General features: G+C 46.4%; 1 protein-coding gene and 2 long non-coding RNA genes across 3 annotated transcripts in view; all 3 read right to left on the bottom strand.

The window, feature by feature from the left end:
• The window catches only part of LOC309492896 (uncharacterized protein), a gene marked incomplete at its 5' end in the record, with an annotated part of 37,484 nt that extends 22,513 nt beyond the window's left edge, over positions 1-14,971 (bottom strand). The window contains 5 exons of the mRNA XM_082161936.1: positions 695-736; positions 851-1,201; positions 1,299-1,622; positions 14,715-14,789; positions 14,878-14,971. Coding sequence (XP_082018062.1) covers positions 695-736; positions 851-1,201; positions 1,299-1,622; positions 14,715-14,789; positions 14,878-14,971 — 886 coding nt within the window. The remainder of the gene's footprint in view (positions 1-694; positions 737-850; positions 1,202-1,298; positions 1,623-14,714; positions 14,790-14,877) is intronic.
• On the bottom strand, positions 2,092-2,537 carry LOC309503843. The gene is made up of 2 exons (XR_014207888.1): positions 2,441-2,537; positions 2,092-2,144 (listed from the first exon to the last, which is right to left on the bottom strand). It is a non-coding gene; the product is annotated as an uncharacterized lncRNA (long non-coding RNA).
• Positions 5,934-9,302, bottom strand: LOC309479132. Its single transcript, XR_014199167.1, has 3 exons — positions 9,176-9,302; positions 7,864-8,926; positions 5,934-7,608 (listed from the first exon to the last, which is right to left on the bottom strand). It is a non-coding gene; the product is annotated as an uncharacterized lncRNA (long non-coding RNA).
• Positions 14,972-16,619: the final 1,648 nt, after the last annotated feature.

Below are 16,619 nucleotides of genomic sequence, written 5' to 3'. Positions count from 1 at the left end.
AGGTCTAAATGCACATCCGATTCATATTAGATTTATTTCCACATATAAATGAACAACATTGCAGGAAATTTTCAGGGCAGGGGAGACAGTTAAGAGAGCACTCGGTCCGCTTCCTGGCTTCTTCGACGGCGAGAAGGCTTCTTCGAGAATCAATGACATAAGTTTTTCGCTGAAGGAGAATAAATCTAATTCCTATGATGAATATGAGCTGCTTTAATAGGCAGATGCCCCTTTCGGCCGGCTCTGTGCTCTCTCTGCGGGATGAGCTGCGATTGGCTGCCGCAGACACGCTGCTTCACCATAGATTCATGCAGTTCCCACTGAAAAACCAACAGATGCGCTCAGATCGCTGCACTGTTATAGGTGTGCAATGGCACTGCGTTTCTTAATTAAAGGCTTCAAAATTCGGAGAAAAGGAGTTTCCTCCTTAGTGTCTTGCAAAGACGCAATACGAGTAAACGTTTTGAAAGGGAACGATTGTTGTTTCACTTGATAACTCTGTGATATTGAATCTGAAAACTCGCGAGCTCTTTTTCTACAGATCAGCCAGAGAAGAGCAAGAAGGAGAACAGCGACTGCAGCGACAGAAATCACTATGACTGAAGAAGAGATCGAACTGTGAATTATTCTAGAATAGAGATTATTCTGTGAATAAAATCATCAATGGCGTAAAAGCATCAGCATCATCATGTACCTCGTGTAGAAGGATTCACCGCTGTCGTTGAATCAGCTTGAGCTGTAAAGGATGAATGTTTGTTCAGATGATTCATACTGTACAATATTACCATTATATTTTAACTAGTTAACACAGGATAACTTCTGACACTGATTCATGAGAGTGTTTTCTCACCTGAATACTTGACAGTGTATCTGACTGAGGTCTTGAGTTGATTTCTCTGAGTAAGCTGACATCTCCACTCTCTGTTGTTATCTTCATTCAGGAGTGTTGTAGTCAGAGTGATGATACAGTGATATTGATCTGATGATGATGATAATATCTGATATCTGGAGTCTGTCTTCAGATCAACACCAGCCTGATTCACCCACAACAGCTCAACTCCCTCAGAACGAACCCAATCATCACAGGAGTATACAGTATATGAATACAACTGACAGGAGAGAGTCACAGAGCGGCCTGGACTGATCTCAGTCTGTGAGGATGATGATGATGATGATGATGATGATGATGGAGACACTGAAACTGAACACAAAACACAAATCACAGACTCTTCAATAATCATCTGAGTTTAAAGGGAGAATCTGCCCTTTTTAAATTGACCACATAATCATAAACTTACCATGAAGAACATGCAGATAAACAAATGCACCAGTTACTGGTTGTCTGCCATTCACATATTGTCTGCATCTGTATAATCCATAATCTTCTTCTGTGACGTTTTTGATGTTCAGAGAGCAGTCAGACTCCAGACTCAGTCTCTCATGTCTCTCTGTGTCTTTCTTCTTTATCCCTCCAGTGATCAGTTCAACTGTCCCTGAATGTCTGAAGCTGTTAGAGTAGGTCCATGTAGTAGATTTGCAGTCAGAAAGAGAATTATTACAGGACAGACAGACATTTTCACCAGAACTGATGAACATATCAGTTTCTTCTACTCCACTGGTACCTGAAACACAAGTTAAAAGCAGAAGATTCAAATACAGTCTTCAGCCTCACTTAAAGCAAACAACACTCTCTCCAGAATAAACTATTAGTCTTTATCAGAGAGCTGTTCAAATCACTGACACACTCTTAATATGAAGATAATTCTTCATCATCAGATGTTTGAGTGACACTATGTCCAGTATCAGGAATAATACAGTATGATCTGTGTGTATCAATACACAACTCTGAGATCACAACGTGAATGTGTGCAAGAATAAACTGAGCATGTTCAAATGAACTCTTTCCAGACTAATTCCACTAAATGTCTTTAGAGAAAATACAGATTTCTTTACCTGTGAGAAGTGAAGAGAGAATGATCAGTCCCAGCAGACACAGATCACACTTATCAGCCATTTTGTGTTTCTGTCAGTCTTCCTCTTCATTATATATAGTTACAGCTCTTCCTCTTCATTATACTGTATAGCTCTTCATTTAAACACTATCAGCTCCTCCTCTGGTTGTGAACTTCCTCTGATCTGAAAGACTGAGTGTTTAAACACAGAGAAGTGTTGCTTCACTTGAATTCAAGTGGACTTCAGTACAAATGTCTTCTTCATTTATGCTTATGTTGCTGCTTTGGGTGTGTGTGTGTCCAGGGATTAAAGCAAAACAAAAATCTTTTGACTGAAAAATGTTCCTCGGCCAAACCCCATTCCACAGCCTGTCACACACACAGTTTAAGAGCAGTTTTTTTCTTCTTCTTGTAATTAGGAGTATAGTGAGTACATGCTTTGTAGGAACTGTTTTTCCTGCTAAAACAAAAGCTGAGATACAACTCACCCTGCAATAAAGCAATAAAACGCACCCTGGACAGAAGATCACACAGAAAGACCACAGGACATTGTCTTGTCCAAACTTTTCTGAATCCCCCTCTCCCTCCACCCTTCCTCTCCCCCTGAGTCAAGTCTCCAAAAGTTCACAAAGAATGTCTATATATCACATATGATGTATCTTGTGAATCTATTGTTTTTCCTTTTCATGTCTGGTATCATTTTAAATGTCTCAGTGCGATTGGTAAAAGGGTCTTCATTTCATTGCAGTCATTGGTTTAATGAGAAAGATTCAGAGCTTAGGAGAATTCTGTTCTCCTCTTTGGATGATGTCTCTTCAAGATATCTCCCCTTTCCCCCGAAACCAGGTGCTACCCCCTGGGGTATTGGCATAACCCTTTTGTTCTGGTCTGGGTTTTTAAGGCTAGGTGACAGAGCAGTCTTGGGATCCCTTTAACCAGGATCATCCCCCATACAGTGTTCTTTCAGTGTTTTCCTTTTGGAAAATTGGCTTTATGAATTGGCTTTTAATCATTTACTTGTGTAATTGACATGATCGATTTTTACCTGACAAATAAATGTTACATCTTGATTTATTCTGCATTTTTCAGAAATCATTATTACTAGTAGATTAATGTGTAGTCTGGTGTTCCCGCAAATCTCTGTCCAGGATAGATCAAACCGAAGGCACTAATGAATGGAGCATGGGGCAAATCATTGAGGAGACCTTACGATTTCTGACTATCACTGACTTAGCACGTTGATTCTTGCGACTATTACAAAAGATTACACCTTTTGGGAGTAGTTAATATGTGGGACATTGTGTCTTTGTGACCTGTGATTACACAGTCACGTCCATAAATAAAACAATAGAGATTATATGAAACAAGATGTTCAATTATCAAGTATACATATTTTAATCTAATACACAACGAAACACTGTCTTACATAGATAAATAAAACATAATAGTGAATAATAGTTCATATTATTTGAAATGTTAAATTATCAAGTATAAATATTTTAATCTAATACACAACGAAACACTGACTTACATAGATAAATAAAACATAAAATAGTGAATAATAGTTCATATTATTTGAAATAAGATGTTAAATTATCAAGTATAAATATTTTAATCTAATTACATCAGTGATATAGGATCATCACGTGGACGCCACAATATCCTGTTTTACACAGATAAATAAAACATATAAAATGAAATAAATAAAATAAAATAGTGAATAATAGTTCATATTGTTTGAAATAAGACGTTAAATTATCAAGCATTTTTAAGTTAGTTTTAAACATGTGTTGAAGTGAACTTACCATCGGTGAAATTAGGAGGTCTTTTTGTCTCTGGTTAAAATCATAGATCCTTAAATTTCTGAGCAGAGGAGATGTTTGCTCTCCGTTTGCTAAATTGAGAATGAAGATTGTTTCCATCATGGCAGGGGCACAGGCCCTCCCCTTCCTCTCTGTGTAGTTGCTATGTATTAGCATTTGCAGTTTGTTTCAGAAAACATCAAGCAATTAAAAGATAGGCCGGTCACCTGGTGTTTTACAATCAAAAGACCACAACTGTCTCCTATCATAAAATATCCTATCTGAAGCCTTCCTGTCTGGCAGGGAGACCCCAAAATGTTACTATATTGACACCTCAACACTAACCAGGACTGTAAGATCAGTATAATTAGATTTTTATACCAGTCTTCAGGAAAAAGTCAGGGGTCAAAACAAAATGGCCAGGAAGTTACATTTTATATAGCCTACTCTTACCCAGTGATTGTTATGATAAGTTAAATCGTCCTTCCTTTCTTGAGGAGCTGTCCCCCATCCTGTTGTTCTTGGAGAAAGCATGACAGAAATGAAAACTTTAGCATAAGTTCTGCCTGGAAGACTCAATTACTACATCACCTATTGCCTTCACTTCTATCCAATCATATTCTTATGCTCACTGTATAAAAGCTCGGTACTTACACATGTTGAGTTCGCAGATACTGATGCGACGATTACCCCCATCCTCCCCACCACCACCAGGATGGTCCTGTCCATACCTCCCGGGGGGGTCGGCTGCGCCCCTGCCTTCGTCTTCAGGCAGGAATTGCAGATCCGCTACCCTCGGATTATGCACTACGAACGGGGCCTATGCCAAATGACTTTGTATATTATCAGCTTGCTGAGCAGTCAATAAATGTACGATTTGTTGAAATAATTCTCCCGAGTCTTTCTGGTAGAAATAGGCCTCCTCAATTCTGACACCTTTTGAAGATCAGATTTCTTTTTCTAACATTTAAACTTAGGACACATTATTAGAACACCATTTGACTTTATGAATACACAAAAATGACAGATTAATGATTTTTTATATTTTATGCATTTATTTCAAGACTGCATGTAGGCCTACTATGTTTGTGCAACTAAACACAAATGATAAACACAAACTAAATCTACAAATGATTCGCCGGCGAATAACAATAGCATTGCATGTGAACTGGAGTGCGTCTCATAAATGAACCGAAACTCAGCGTATAGGCTACTTCACAGGCATGACATATATATATATATATATATATATATATATATATATATATATATATATATATAAAGCTTGAAATGTTTACTTTTAAGCAAAACAATTCAAAACAAATAGAAACAGACTACTCTCTTATGTAATCCGTATAAAATGTGCATTTCTCTCTATAGGCATGCTCACTACATTTGGACATTGTTTAGTAAATCTATTGTGAATTCTATTATATCTTATGTGTAGAATACTTTCCAAAAACATTACATATAGTATTATAAATGTTACATATAGTATTATAAATTCAGATGTTCATGATATAAAAAAATAAACATATTAAAATAATTTTTAAAATGGAGTGAATACGGAGCAGTTTTTCCGTGCGCGGGAATGGAAAACCCGCAGTGGATCCAGAGCGGAGTGATAACAGAACGCTTAGAGTGCAGAGAGGAACGTGCTTTCGCTCCACTCCAGGCTTTGATCACATCCCCCTCAGCAGGGTGAATACACCTCATCTTTCCTTAATTTAAGACCTATTCAAACTGAAATTAAGACATTTATTACACTATTTGAGAAATGTAAGCATATTTATGGCCTTAAAATGATGAAAAGTGATTTTAAGACATAAGGACAGGCGGGAACCCTGCAATTAACGGAAATCCGTCATAGCGACGGAGAACTTTAATCCCTGGCAATGTCTGAAACTTCGTATTTTGAGCACTTATTGCATTGGAATGGACATGTTGATCGTCTCATTCGTCCCTTTATGATCATTCTCATCTTTGACCTTCAGAACAAACAGTTAAACTGCATGAATGACACTTTATTGAGCTATAAAGACAGTACCTGTGCCTCATGAAATATGAGTTATGATAAAACACACATGTGCAAAACACAGAATCTTAACAATATTTTTTTTTTTCAATCATTAATGTGAGTAATAAAAACGTCTCGGTTACTTACATAACCTCGGTTCCCTTTCGTAGTCACTCCGAGTTACGTCGGATGACGACGAATGGGGTTTCGCTTAGAAAGCCTATCACCTTCGAGTATAGAAAACGAGCCTATGGCAATGAAATGCCATGGGTCTGCGGAATTTGCATAGCGTAACTCCGCCCCACCCTGGGGGTATGTAAGGAAGTGCGCTGGCAACATGCAGATATGTTTTCGCTTCGGAGCCAAGAGTTCTCTTCACTCCTACAAGCCATTCTGAATCATCATCATTCTACGAGACGAGCGGCTCTTCAGTGTGTTTGTGTGATGGCACGTTCCAGCGAGATCGCATTGCCTGCTGCTGTTTTGTGCCGTGATCTGCCGACAGTGAGTGTGTTTCTCCCTGGGCGCTTCAGCACTCTGCTGAGCTTTTTCCTCTCTAAAAGAGCTGCACGCGGCATGTCTTTTTCAAGACGGTTCGCCCGTGTATTTACTGGATGTGGGCGCGTGATTCATCTGCCTAACGGTCACGAGCGCTGTTTCGCGTGTTGGGCTTAATCACGCTCGGCAGCGCTTGTGGATGAGTCATGTTTTCATTGTGGGAACATGACCATCACGATGTTTATAGATCGAGACTCAATGATCAGAGTCCCCTCTGCCACACCCCAATCTTCCTACGGGATGCTTTGGCTGGTGGCCAGGGTGATCTGAGGGTTACAGTGTGGTACAATACATAAATAAATAAATAAATTGTAAAAAAAAAAAAAAACACGCCCCCCTCCACATCGCAAACCGTGGGGCTTCCGTGTGTGCCTGGTTCCTCTCGGGGACCCAGTGTTTCATTCGGGGCTCCAGCAGAGGGTGTCATGTCACTCACAGCATCACAAGGCGGGCTTGATTCCTCTGGAAATGAGGATTCGACTACGTTGCCTCCCTCAGGAGTGTCAGCGTTAGTCGAGTCAGATCCAGAGTTGATGGCCATGCTTTCCCGGGCAGCTGAAAGCATCGGTTGGAGTGGCGCCGCCCTCCCCCCGAGCGCTGTAGGCTTCCAGGATGTGCATCAGGACGCTTCCGGCGGGAGTCCACGTGACTTTTCGCGGCCCGCGGGCGTCCTCCGCCTTCGCTGCCCTTGATCGTGAGGCGATCTTGGTCTGTATGTTCTCTGTCACTATTGTGACACAGGCATGCAGTCCTGTGTGTCGCCTTCGCCCTCGAGGCAGTGCTGACTCAGGAGTTCTGTCAGAACCGGCCGCAGTGGAACGCTAGTCCTTCCCTGGCCAACACTGACAGAACGCGGAAACTCGACCACGCCCCCTTGCTGGGACGCTATGCCTCCCATGCCCAGCTTGGTCGTTCCGCCGCGCACACTACTGACCTCGCTCTCGGGCGACATCGGTACCTGCGTGATCCTGGGCCAGGTGGTGTCCACTAGAGTGGTCCAAGACATGGGCTTAGCCAGGTTGAGGTGAGGGGGTCTGAGAATTCATTTTCTTAGCTCCCCCATGTCCCAGGCTGGGCTCTTCGGCGGGGTGGCTTCGGCCACCAGAAGCAGTCTCAGGTTCGTCTGCACTGATGGTCATCCATCCGTGTGGTCTTCTTAGTCTGCTTCCCGCCAAGGCCACCTCCATGCGGCTCCTCCCCTCGGGCCTTCACCGGCCCTGGGCAGGAGGAGGTCGCAGGAGGGCGGCGCTGCCCGTCTCTGCCCCTTAGACTGCCACGCCTGCCTAAGCAGCACTCTTGAGATGGGCAGCTTGGTCGGCGGTGTGGTTGAGGACTGCGCCCAACAGTCTTCGATCACTCCAGAAGCGGACTGAGGCTTCTGCACTGATGGTCATCCGTCCGTGTGGTCTCCTTAGTCTGCTTCCCGCTGACGCCGCCTCCATGCGGCTCCTCCCCTCGAGCCTTCACCGGCCCGAGCACGAGGAGGTCGCTGGAGGCTGGCACCGCCTGTCTCTGCCCCTTAGCCGGCTAACACCTGGCTAAGCAGCACTCCTGAGACGGGCAGCTTGGAGTTAGGGCTCAGTTCTTTCAGGAGCTGGTAGCAGGACCATTCCTTCCCCCGGTGGAGGGCTGGGGAAGAATCTCGTTCAAAAGAACTGATGCTCTTTCTCTGAGCACCAAGAGGCTGTGGATGACAGCACGCGCCGCCCATGGACCAAGCTCCTCTCATCCCCCTCTGTCGCTAGACCCCTGCCAGAGCACGCCCCCGTGGGACGCTGGTCCTCCCCTGGCCTCCTCTGGCAGGACGCGGCTAATGACCGTGCCCCCGCACAGGGCCGCTATGCCACCCTCGCCTGGGCCAGTCATTCCGCCTCGCTGCACCACCGACGGTACGTCTGTGGTTCGAGTGACCCCGCTGGCGCAGTTTCTAGGAGCCTGGCTAGAGCTCCCCAGACTGTCCCGCCGGGTCACGAGAACCATCAGGCTCGGCTATGCGACGCAGTTCGCGCGGTCTCCTCCCCGCTTCACTATGGTCGGTGGCAATGCCCCTGTCATGAGAGCGGAGGTCGCCACCCTACTGGCGAAGGGTGCGATCGAGACTGTCCCTCCAGCCGAAATGAAGTCCGGCTTCTACAGACCCTACTTCATTGTACCGAAGAAATCCGGTGGGTTACAGTCAATCCTCGATCTGCGCGTCTTGAACCGCTCCCTTCACAGGATGCCGTTTAAGATGCTCACGGCCAAACGCATGCGTGCGGCCGCAGGATTGGTTTGCAGCGATCGACCTGAAGGATGCCTACTTCCATGTCTCCATTCTTCCTCGACACAGACCGTTCCTACGGTTTGCTTTCGAGGGGCAGGCATACCAGTACGCGGTTCTCCCTTTCGGGCTAGCCCTGTCTCCACGCGTCTTCACGAAGGTCGTCGAGGCAGCCCTTGTTCCTCTACGGGAACACGGGGGTCGCATCCTGAACTATCTCGACGACTGGCTGATCCTAGCTCACTCTCGAGACCAGGTTTGCGAACACAGGGACCTAGTGCTCCGGCACCTAGCTCGTCTGGGCCTTCGGGTCAACTGGGAGAAGAGCAAACTCTGCCTCTTTTCTCTTATCTCGAAATCGACTCGGTCGCCATGTGCGCGCAGCTTACGAGCAAGCGCACGCAGTCACTGCTGACTTGCCTTCGTCATTCGAGGGCAAGAGTGCGGTTCCACTGAAACTTTTTCAGAGGCTCCTGGGGCATATGGCATCCGCAGCCGCAGTAACGCCGCTCGGATTGCTTTATATGAGACCGCTTCAGCTCTGGCTTCGCGATCGAGTCCCGAGGTGGGCATGGCAACACGGCACGCTCCGAGTCCCAGTGACTTCGACCTGCCGTCAGACCTTCACCCCGTGGTCGAACCTCAGTTTTCTTCGGGCCGGAGTGCCTTTAGAATGAGTTTCCAGGCATGTTGTTGTATCAACAGATGCCTCCACCACGGGCTGGGGCGCCATGTGCAATGGACATGCTGCCGCGGGCTCCTGGACAGGACCCCAGCGCCTTTGGCATGTCAATTGCCTCGAGTTGCTGGCTGTACGTCTGGCCCTGCACCGCTTCCGTGCGTTGCTCAGGGGCCAGCACGTACTAGTCCGATCAGACAATACCGCGACAGTAGCGTACATCAACCGACAAGGTGGTCTACGCTCCCGCCGTATATTGCAACTCGCCCGCCACCTCCTCATATGGAGTCAGAAGCATCTGAGGTTGCTTCGAGCCATTTATATCCCGGGAGACCTGAACTGTGCGGCCGACGAGCTGTCTCGGCTTTGGCCTCTCCCTCCATCCCCAGTCGGTTCAGCTGATTTGGGATCAGTTCGGGGACGCTCAGATAGATCTGTTTGCCTCCCACGACTCGTCACATTGAGACCTGTTTTATTCCCTGACCGAGGGCACGCTGGGCACGGATGCACTGGCGCACAGCTGGCCGCGGGGCCGCAAGTATGCGTTTCCCCCAGTGAGCCTTCTTGCGCAGACCTTGCGCAAGATCAGGGAGGACGAGGAGCAGGTGGTTTTGGTTGCCCCGTATTGGCCCAACCGCACCTGGTTCCCAGAACTAGTACTCCTCGCGACAGCACCTCCCTGGCCAATTCCTCTGAGGAAGGACCTGCTTTCTCAGGGACGGGGCACCCTATGGCACCCTCGTCCCGATCTTTGGAACCTCCACGTGTGGCTCCTGGACGGGACGAGGTAGGTTTGAGTACCCTACCACCAGCGGTGGTGGCTACCATCACTAGACATGAGACACGAGACATGCCTATGCGTTGAAGTGGAACCTCTTCGTCGACTGGTGTTCTTCTAAACAACAAGAACCCACGAAATGCCCGATCAGTGTCGTGCTTTCCTTCCTGCAAGAAGGGTTGGAGCGAAGGCTGTCTCCCTCCACCCTGAAAGTGTACGTTGCCGCTATTGCCGCACATCACGACGCAGTCGAAGGTAAGTCCGTTGGAAAGCACGACCTGGTCATCAGGTTCCTGAGAGGAGCGAGGAGACTAAAACCTCCTCGCCCTCCTCTCGTTCCCTCTTGGGACCTCTCAGTGGCTTTAACTGCCCTGCAGAGTGCTCCCTTTGAGCCTCTGCAATCAGTGGAGCTTAAGTTCCTGTCAATGAAGACAGCGCTCCTGGTTGCATTGGCCTCCATCAAGAGGGTAGGGGACCTGCAGGCATTCTCGGTTGACGAAGCGTGCCTGGAATTCGGGCCGGCTAACTCTCACGTGATCCTGAGACCCCGGCCTGGATATGTGCCCAAGGTTCCCACCACTCCCTTTCGGGACCAGGTGGTGAACCTGCAAGCGCTGCCCTTGGAGGAGGCAGACCCAGCCTTGGCACTGCTCTGTCCAGTACGCGCCCTCCGTGCTTACGTAGACAGAACGCAGTGTTTCAGGACCTCTGACCAGCTCTTTGTCTGTCATGGTGGGAAGCTGAAGGGAAAGGCTCTCTCCAAGCAAAGGTTGTCTCCCTGGATAGTGGACGCCATTGCTTTGGCATACCAGCAGCAAGGTCGACCATGCCTCCTTGGTGTTACGGCCCACTCCACCCGGAGTGTGGCGTCCTCTTGGGCTCTAGCGCATGGCGCCTCGCTAACAGACATCTGCAGAGCTGCAGGCTGGGCGACACCTAACACATTCGCGAGATTCTACAATCTCCGAGTGGAGCCAGTTTCTTCTCGTGTACTCGCTTCAACTAGCCGGTACTAGATTCTGCTCAGGTGTCTTCGCTTGCTCGCCATTCCTCTCCTCGGACGGGATACGTTCAATATTCTCCTCAGGTGAGCCTCATAAGCCCTGAGTCTCCTCCAGCACTGTTGAAGTCAACGCCAGAGTTATGCCACCGGCAGCTTTCGCGCTTGGCTAGGTGCATCCATGTGCATGGTTCCCCCTCTGGGCGACCCCCACATGTGTATTTCCACTGTAAGCCTCCTTGAGCATGTGTCTTTCCCTCGGCAAGCCACCTTGCCACCCCTGGGGTTGAAATATTCCACCTGCGGCTGGACACCCCAGTGATTCTCCATATGCAGCCCCCCGGGGTCATATGTGTATTCCAAGTCCCACCCTTCGGGTTGGGCATGATTGCATATTTCCACTGAGATATGCTTCCCAGTGTACCTTGGTATTCCTGTGTTAAGTAGGAGTCCTTCGTCCGTGCCAGTCTCACGACAGGGAGCTCAGACTTACGCAGGGCACTGGAAGACAGTCGAGAGGTGGCGTGATTACACTGGGAACCCCATTCGTCGCCATCCGACGTAACTCGGAGTGACTATGAAAGGGAACGTCTCGGTTACGTATGTAACCCTCGTTCCCTGAGTAGGGAACGGAGACGTTACGTCTCCCTGCCACTTCCGCTGTACCGCTGGAACGCCTGAGTTCAGTCTCGGCTCCTCAGCAAAGACATATCTGCATGTTGCCAGCGCACTTCCTTATATACCCCCAGGGTGGGGCGGAGTTACGCTATGCAAATTCTGCAGACCCATGGCATTTCATTGCCATAGGCTCGTTTTCTATACTCAAAGGTGATAGGCTTTCTAAGCGAAACCCCATTCGTCGTCATCCGACGTAACGTCTCCGTTCCCTACTCAGGGAACGAGGGTTACATACGTAACCGAGACGTTCCCTGAAATAACGGAGTCCTTAAAAAGGGAGTGTTTGAGCAGTGTGAAAGATGGGCAGGCAGCAGTGTGTGTTCTGACAGCGGCGGGGAAATAAGAAGGCTGAAGGTTTAATGCCAGATCGGGGTTCTACTGTGAGATTCCCCGAGGCATGCTCATTTAGTGAGTTTTTCCGAGGAAAACACGAACAGCAACGCAATGAAGTAAGTGAGAAGATTATACAGAAGAAAAAAAGGGAGTGACTGGCAGAAGTGAAAGAGGAAACCACTGCAGGATATTGAGTGACTCACCGGGGAAAAGTTAAGTGCACCTTTCTGTTGATTACCTGTTGAGAAAACCACATTTGAAGATTGACCATTCACCAGTGTGCAACTAACCTTTGTTGCGGGCAGTGTGTGTGATCTTGTTGACAGAACGAAGCGGAGTAACTGGAACAGCTGGGAGGATCGCTGATGTGTTCATGCTGATCTTCTGAAACCATTATTTCTCGAGTCATCCACCCTACAGAGAGAGGAGGAACGAGTCGATTAATCACTGTGGAGATGAACTGTGTCCAGGTTCCCACTTGAGTGTACGGTGTGGAGGGAAAGAGCTCAACGTACCCCGAGTACCACACTTCACGAGCACTCTCTCTCACGTCCACGAAAGCCCAGTCTCACGAACTCTCCCAACGACGCCGCTCTGTTACGCACGGAACGAGAGCAAAGGCGGGTAAATTACCACAGTCCTGTCTCACTTGTTATTGCCTGATCCACCGTCACTGTCTGTCCCTCAGAAGAGAGGTGAGGAAGCTGCTGTTATTCGATCGGCTGTTCTATGAACACGTCCACAAGCCGAGTCTGAGCACCGTCACTGTCTGTCCCTCAGAAGAGGTGGGGAAGCTGCTGTCATTCGATCGGCTGTTCTATGAACACGTCCACAAGCCGAGTCTGAGCACCGTCACTGTCTGTCCCTCAGAAGAGGTGAGGAAGCTGCTGTCATTCGATCGGCTGTTCCATGAACACGTCCACAAGCTGAGTCTGAGCACCGTCACTGTCTGTCCCTCAGAAGAGGTGAGGAAGCTGCTGTCATTCGATCGGCTGTTCTATGAACACGTCCACAAGCCGAGTCTGAGCACCGTCACTGTCTGTCCCTCAGAAGAGGTGAGGAAGCTGCTGTCATTCGATCGGCTGTTCTATGAACACGTCCACAAGCCGAGTCTGAGCACCGTCACTGTCTGTCCCTCAGAAGAGGTGGGGAAGCTGCTGTTCATTCGATCGGCTGTCCTAAGAACATCTCCACGAGCCGAATACTTACCTGTTCTGTCCGTGGGGAAATCTGAAGGCGAGCAGAAGCCTCTGTCCATCCTACAAGCACATTCTGACGAGTTGAAGGAACGAGAAGAAATTACTGTCTGTCCTGCAAGCACCTTTCTGACGAGTCGAAAAGACGAGAAGAAGCCATTGTCCCACCCACGAGTCAGAGAAGAGGAATATCCCTCCCCCCAGCTCCTCTTCCCAAACCGGGGTCCAGCCACGAACATTCTCAGCACTGTTTTTATTCTTTTAAATTAATAAAAACGTACCTTTAGAAGTCATTCTGTTGTCCGCCTCTTGGTGTCCTCTGGTGTCTGCTCCTCCGGAGTGTGGTAATTGTCCCTCGGCCCTAACATCGGTTACATATACTCCTAAGGCAGACCACCATGGTATGAAGAGCTGAGCCCGCTTAGTGAGGCACACGGGGGCTGGGCCGGCATGAGTTTGCTTGTTTCCGATCGTCCAGTCCTCTGATCCTGCGGTGGAAACAGGAGAGCCCGAGGGTCGGAGCCTTTTCAGAGAGCAGAGAGACACACTCTCGCAGTGAGAGCAGCTCGTCTCGGTGAGCGTGGCATTTCCCCAGACAGGCAATGCACTCACTGTGCTCGTCAGTGGGGTGCAGAAGGGCTCTGCACGTGCCGCAACCACCACACGACATTTGCAACAACGTTGCAGAAAATTTTCAGGGCAGGGGAGACAGTTAAGTCAGCTGCAGCAGTGCTGAGTCAGCTGGCCGGATTGCAGGATTGCTTAATTGCAGGAGAGCACTCGGTCCACTTTCTGGTTTCGACGGCGAGAAGGCTTCTTCGAGAATCAATGACGTAAATTTTTCACTGAAGGAAAATAAATCTAATTCATATGGTAAATATGAGCTTCTTTTATAGGCAGATGCCCCACCACTTTTTGTTTTGAGTTTTTTCTGAATGGGAGCGGCTGACGCTCATAATTCATATTAAAGGTATCGACTCATTTTTTCATTACATAACTCCTGACACAAATTAAGACATAACTGTCACTATAAGTTTCTCAGAATACAATAGTGGTCAAATACTGAAACTTGAATCTTATATCTTTTTAATGATGTATAGTTTGTCAAGGTAATAACATTAAATCTAACTTTGAACTATTTAAACAAAGAACGATTCAGTGCGACGGCGCACTGGTGAAGCTTATCAGGATAAAGGCTTCAAAATTCTGAGAAAAAGAGTTTCCTCCTTAGTGTCTTGCAAAGACGCAATACGAGTAAACATTTCGAAAGGGAACGATTGTTGTTTCACTTGATAACTCTGTGATATTGACTTTACAGGAATTCTCAGCACGAATAAACTTCTGTTTGAGAATTTCATATAATCCACATGTTTCTATGATCTTACAATCTGAACATGATGTGTTTGTTTGCTCATCTGAACTGTTTTTAATTGTTGTAAAGGAGTAAATCTGAAAACTCACCAGCTCTTTTTCTGCAGATCAGCCAGAGAAGAGCAAGAAGGAGAACAGCGACTGCAGCGACAGAAATCACTATGACTGAAGAAGAGATCAAGCACAGAGTCAGAGACAGACAGGGCAGATTGGGGACAATTATAGACAAAGACAAAACACTGTGATTATGTACCTTTTGTGTTTTTATTCCAATGATCCTGAGAGTCTGTGCCTGGTGTTGCTGAAAAGAATGAATGGGGACAATTGTAGACAAAGACAAAAGCCATCGACAATAGCCGCGTTTCCATTACCCATTACCTAACCGCAAATTGAAATTGCGAATTGAAAATACGGCCAATGGAAACACGTCAATTTCGCAAAAACTCCCATTTATAAAAACATTTTTTTTACGCTCGCATGAGGGGGGTTTTCACGCAATTCGAAAAAGGAATATTTAGCAAAACCGCAATGGAAACAGTTTTTGCGCATTTACAGTCACCTGACGTAGATGATGCGGTGTGTTTGGACAGAAGACGAGACAGAGTTCTTTATTAAATTCATAAAAGACAAAAGAATGACAGAAATACTGGATTCTAAACCTCAAAAAAAATGCCACAATCAAGACCTCGAAGCAGAAATGAGGGAGAAAACCCCAGAAACACCTCATATGTGCTGTAAGTAAAAAAAAACAAATGTATAATTTATAATCAGCTCCATATTGGATTCCAAGTGATCAAGAGCTTAGAGCATTTCATTCAAACTCATTGCAAGAGTTCACCAGTAGTGGACACTCGTGCAACATTAGCAAGGGATGAGCATTAAAAGTGGACGTAAACACAGCCTAACCCTGCGTCTCAATGTCCATACTATCCTTCCTAAACAGTGTGTGAGATTAAAATAAGTGTCCCAAAGCATAATATGTTGAAGAGTGTGCCAGAAGTCTCCGGATGGTCTATATTTCTGAGGGATTTTCGAAGTGTGGATCCGTTCTCACTATAACAGCTAATATTACCCACAACCCATTGCGCTTTGGAGGAGGAACTACAACCACGAGTAAAAAGTGTGTGACTAATCAAAGTTTAACCTGATAGAAAAATATTGATTCAATGTTATCTGTGTTATATTTCATCTGCAATAACAATGTGGACTTTTATAAAGATCTGTTTGGCCATTAACTTTTAAATGCATCATTATGCATTAATATGAGGAGAGTCTTGTCATGAAAGATCAACGTGATTCTGCATTTCTCTCCGATACGGTAGGAAATAAAATGAAATTAAATGTGGAGGACTTTATCTTTGACAAGATGATTGACAGGTCAGTTTGAGTGTCAGGGTGTGTGTAATTAATTGACAGAGAGCAACCGTTAAAGACGCAGTTGTATGACGTGATAGTTAGTCCCAAAGCCTGTCTTCTCTTCTGCTACACACTCAAAAGTATGCACCTTTTCTTCCCAAAAAGAGTACATACTTTTAGGGCGTAGTATACATAGGTGAATTGAGCATTAGAGTAAAAAATAAGTGAAGTCGGCCATTTTCTCTTCAGTTTCATCTGAGCTGTAGAGGTGAATGGCAGGACAAACTTTCTCCGGTCAGACAGAAACAAAATGTAGGCAGAGATAAGTCAAGTCAAGTCAAGTGCTTATTTATTGTCATTCTTCTATATAACAGGTATACATTAGAATGAGATGGCGTTTCTTCAGGCCCATGGTGCAACATGTTACCCAAAACCACATAAGTGCAGATACTTTAAAAAAATTAAAATAAACACAAATATGTACATGTATGCACATATCCACATACACACACATACGTATAATTTACATACATATATACATATACCCACATACATACACATACACACACGTATGCATACATACATAATACAAAAAATGTATAATAATAGTAAGTAAATAATAAATAGATACACTAAGTA

The sequence above is a fragment of the Leuciscus leuciscus genome (assembly GCF_965113295.1).
Source record: "Leuciscus leuciscus genome assembly, chromosome: 1".
Classification (NCBI taxonomy): domain Eukaryota; kingdom Metazoa; phylum Chordata; class Actinopteri; order Cypriniformes; family Leuciscidae; genus Leuciscus; species Leuciscus leuciscus.
This window is presented reverse-complemented; position numbering and strand designations above follow the sequence as displayed.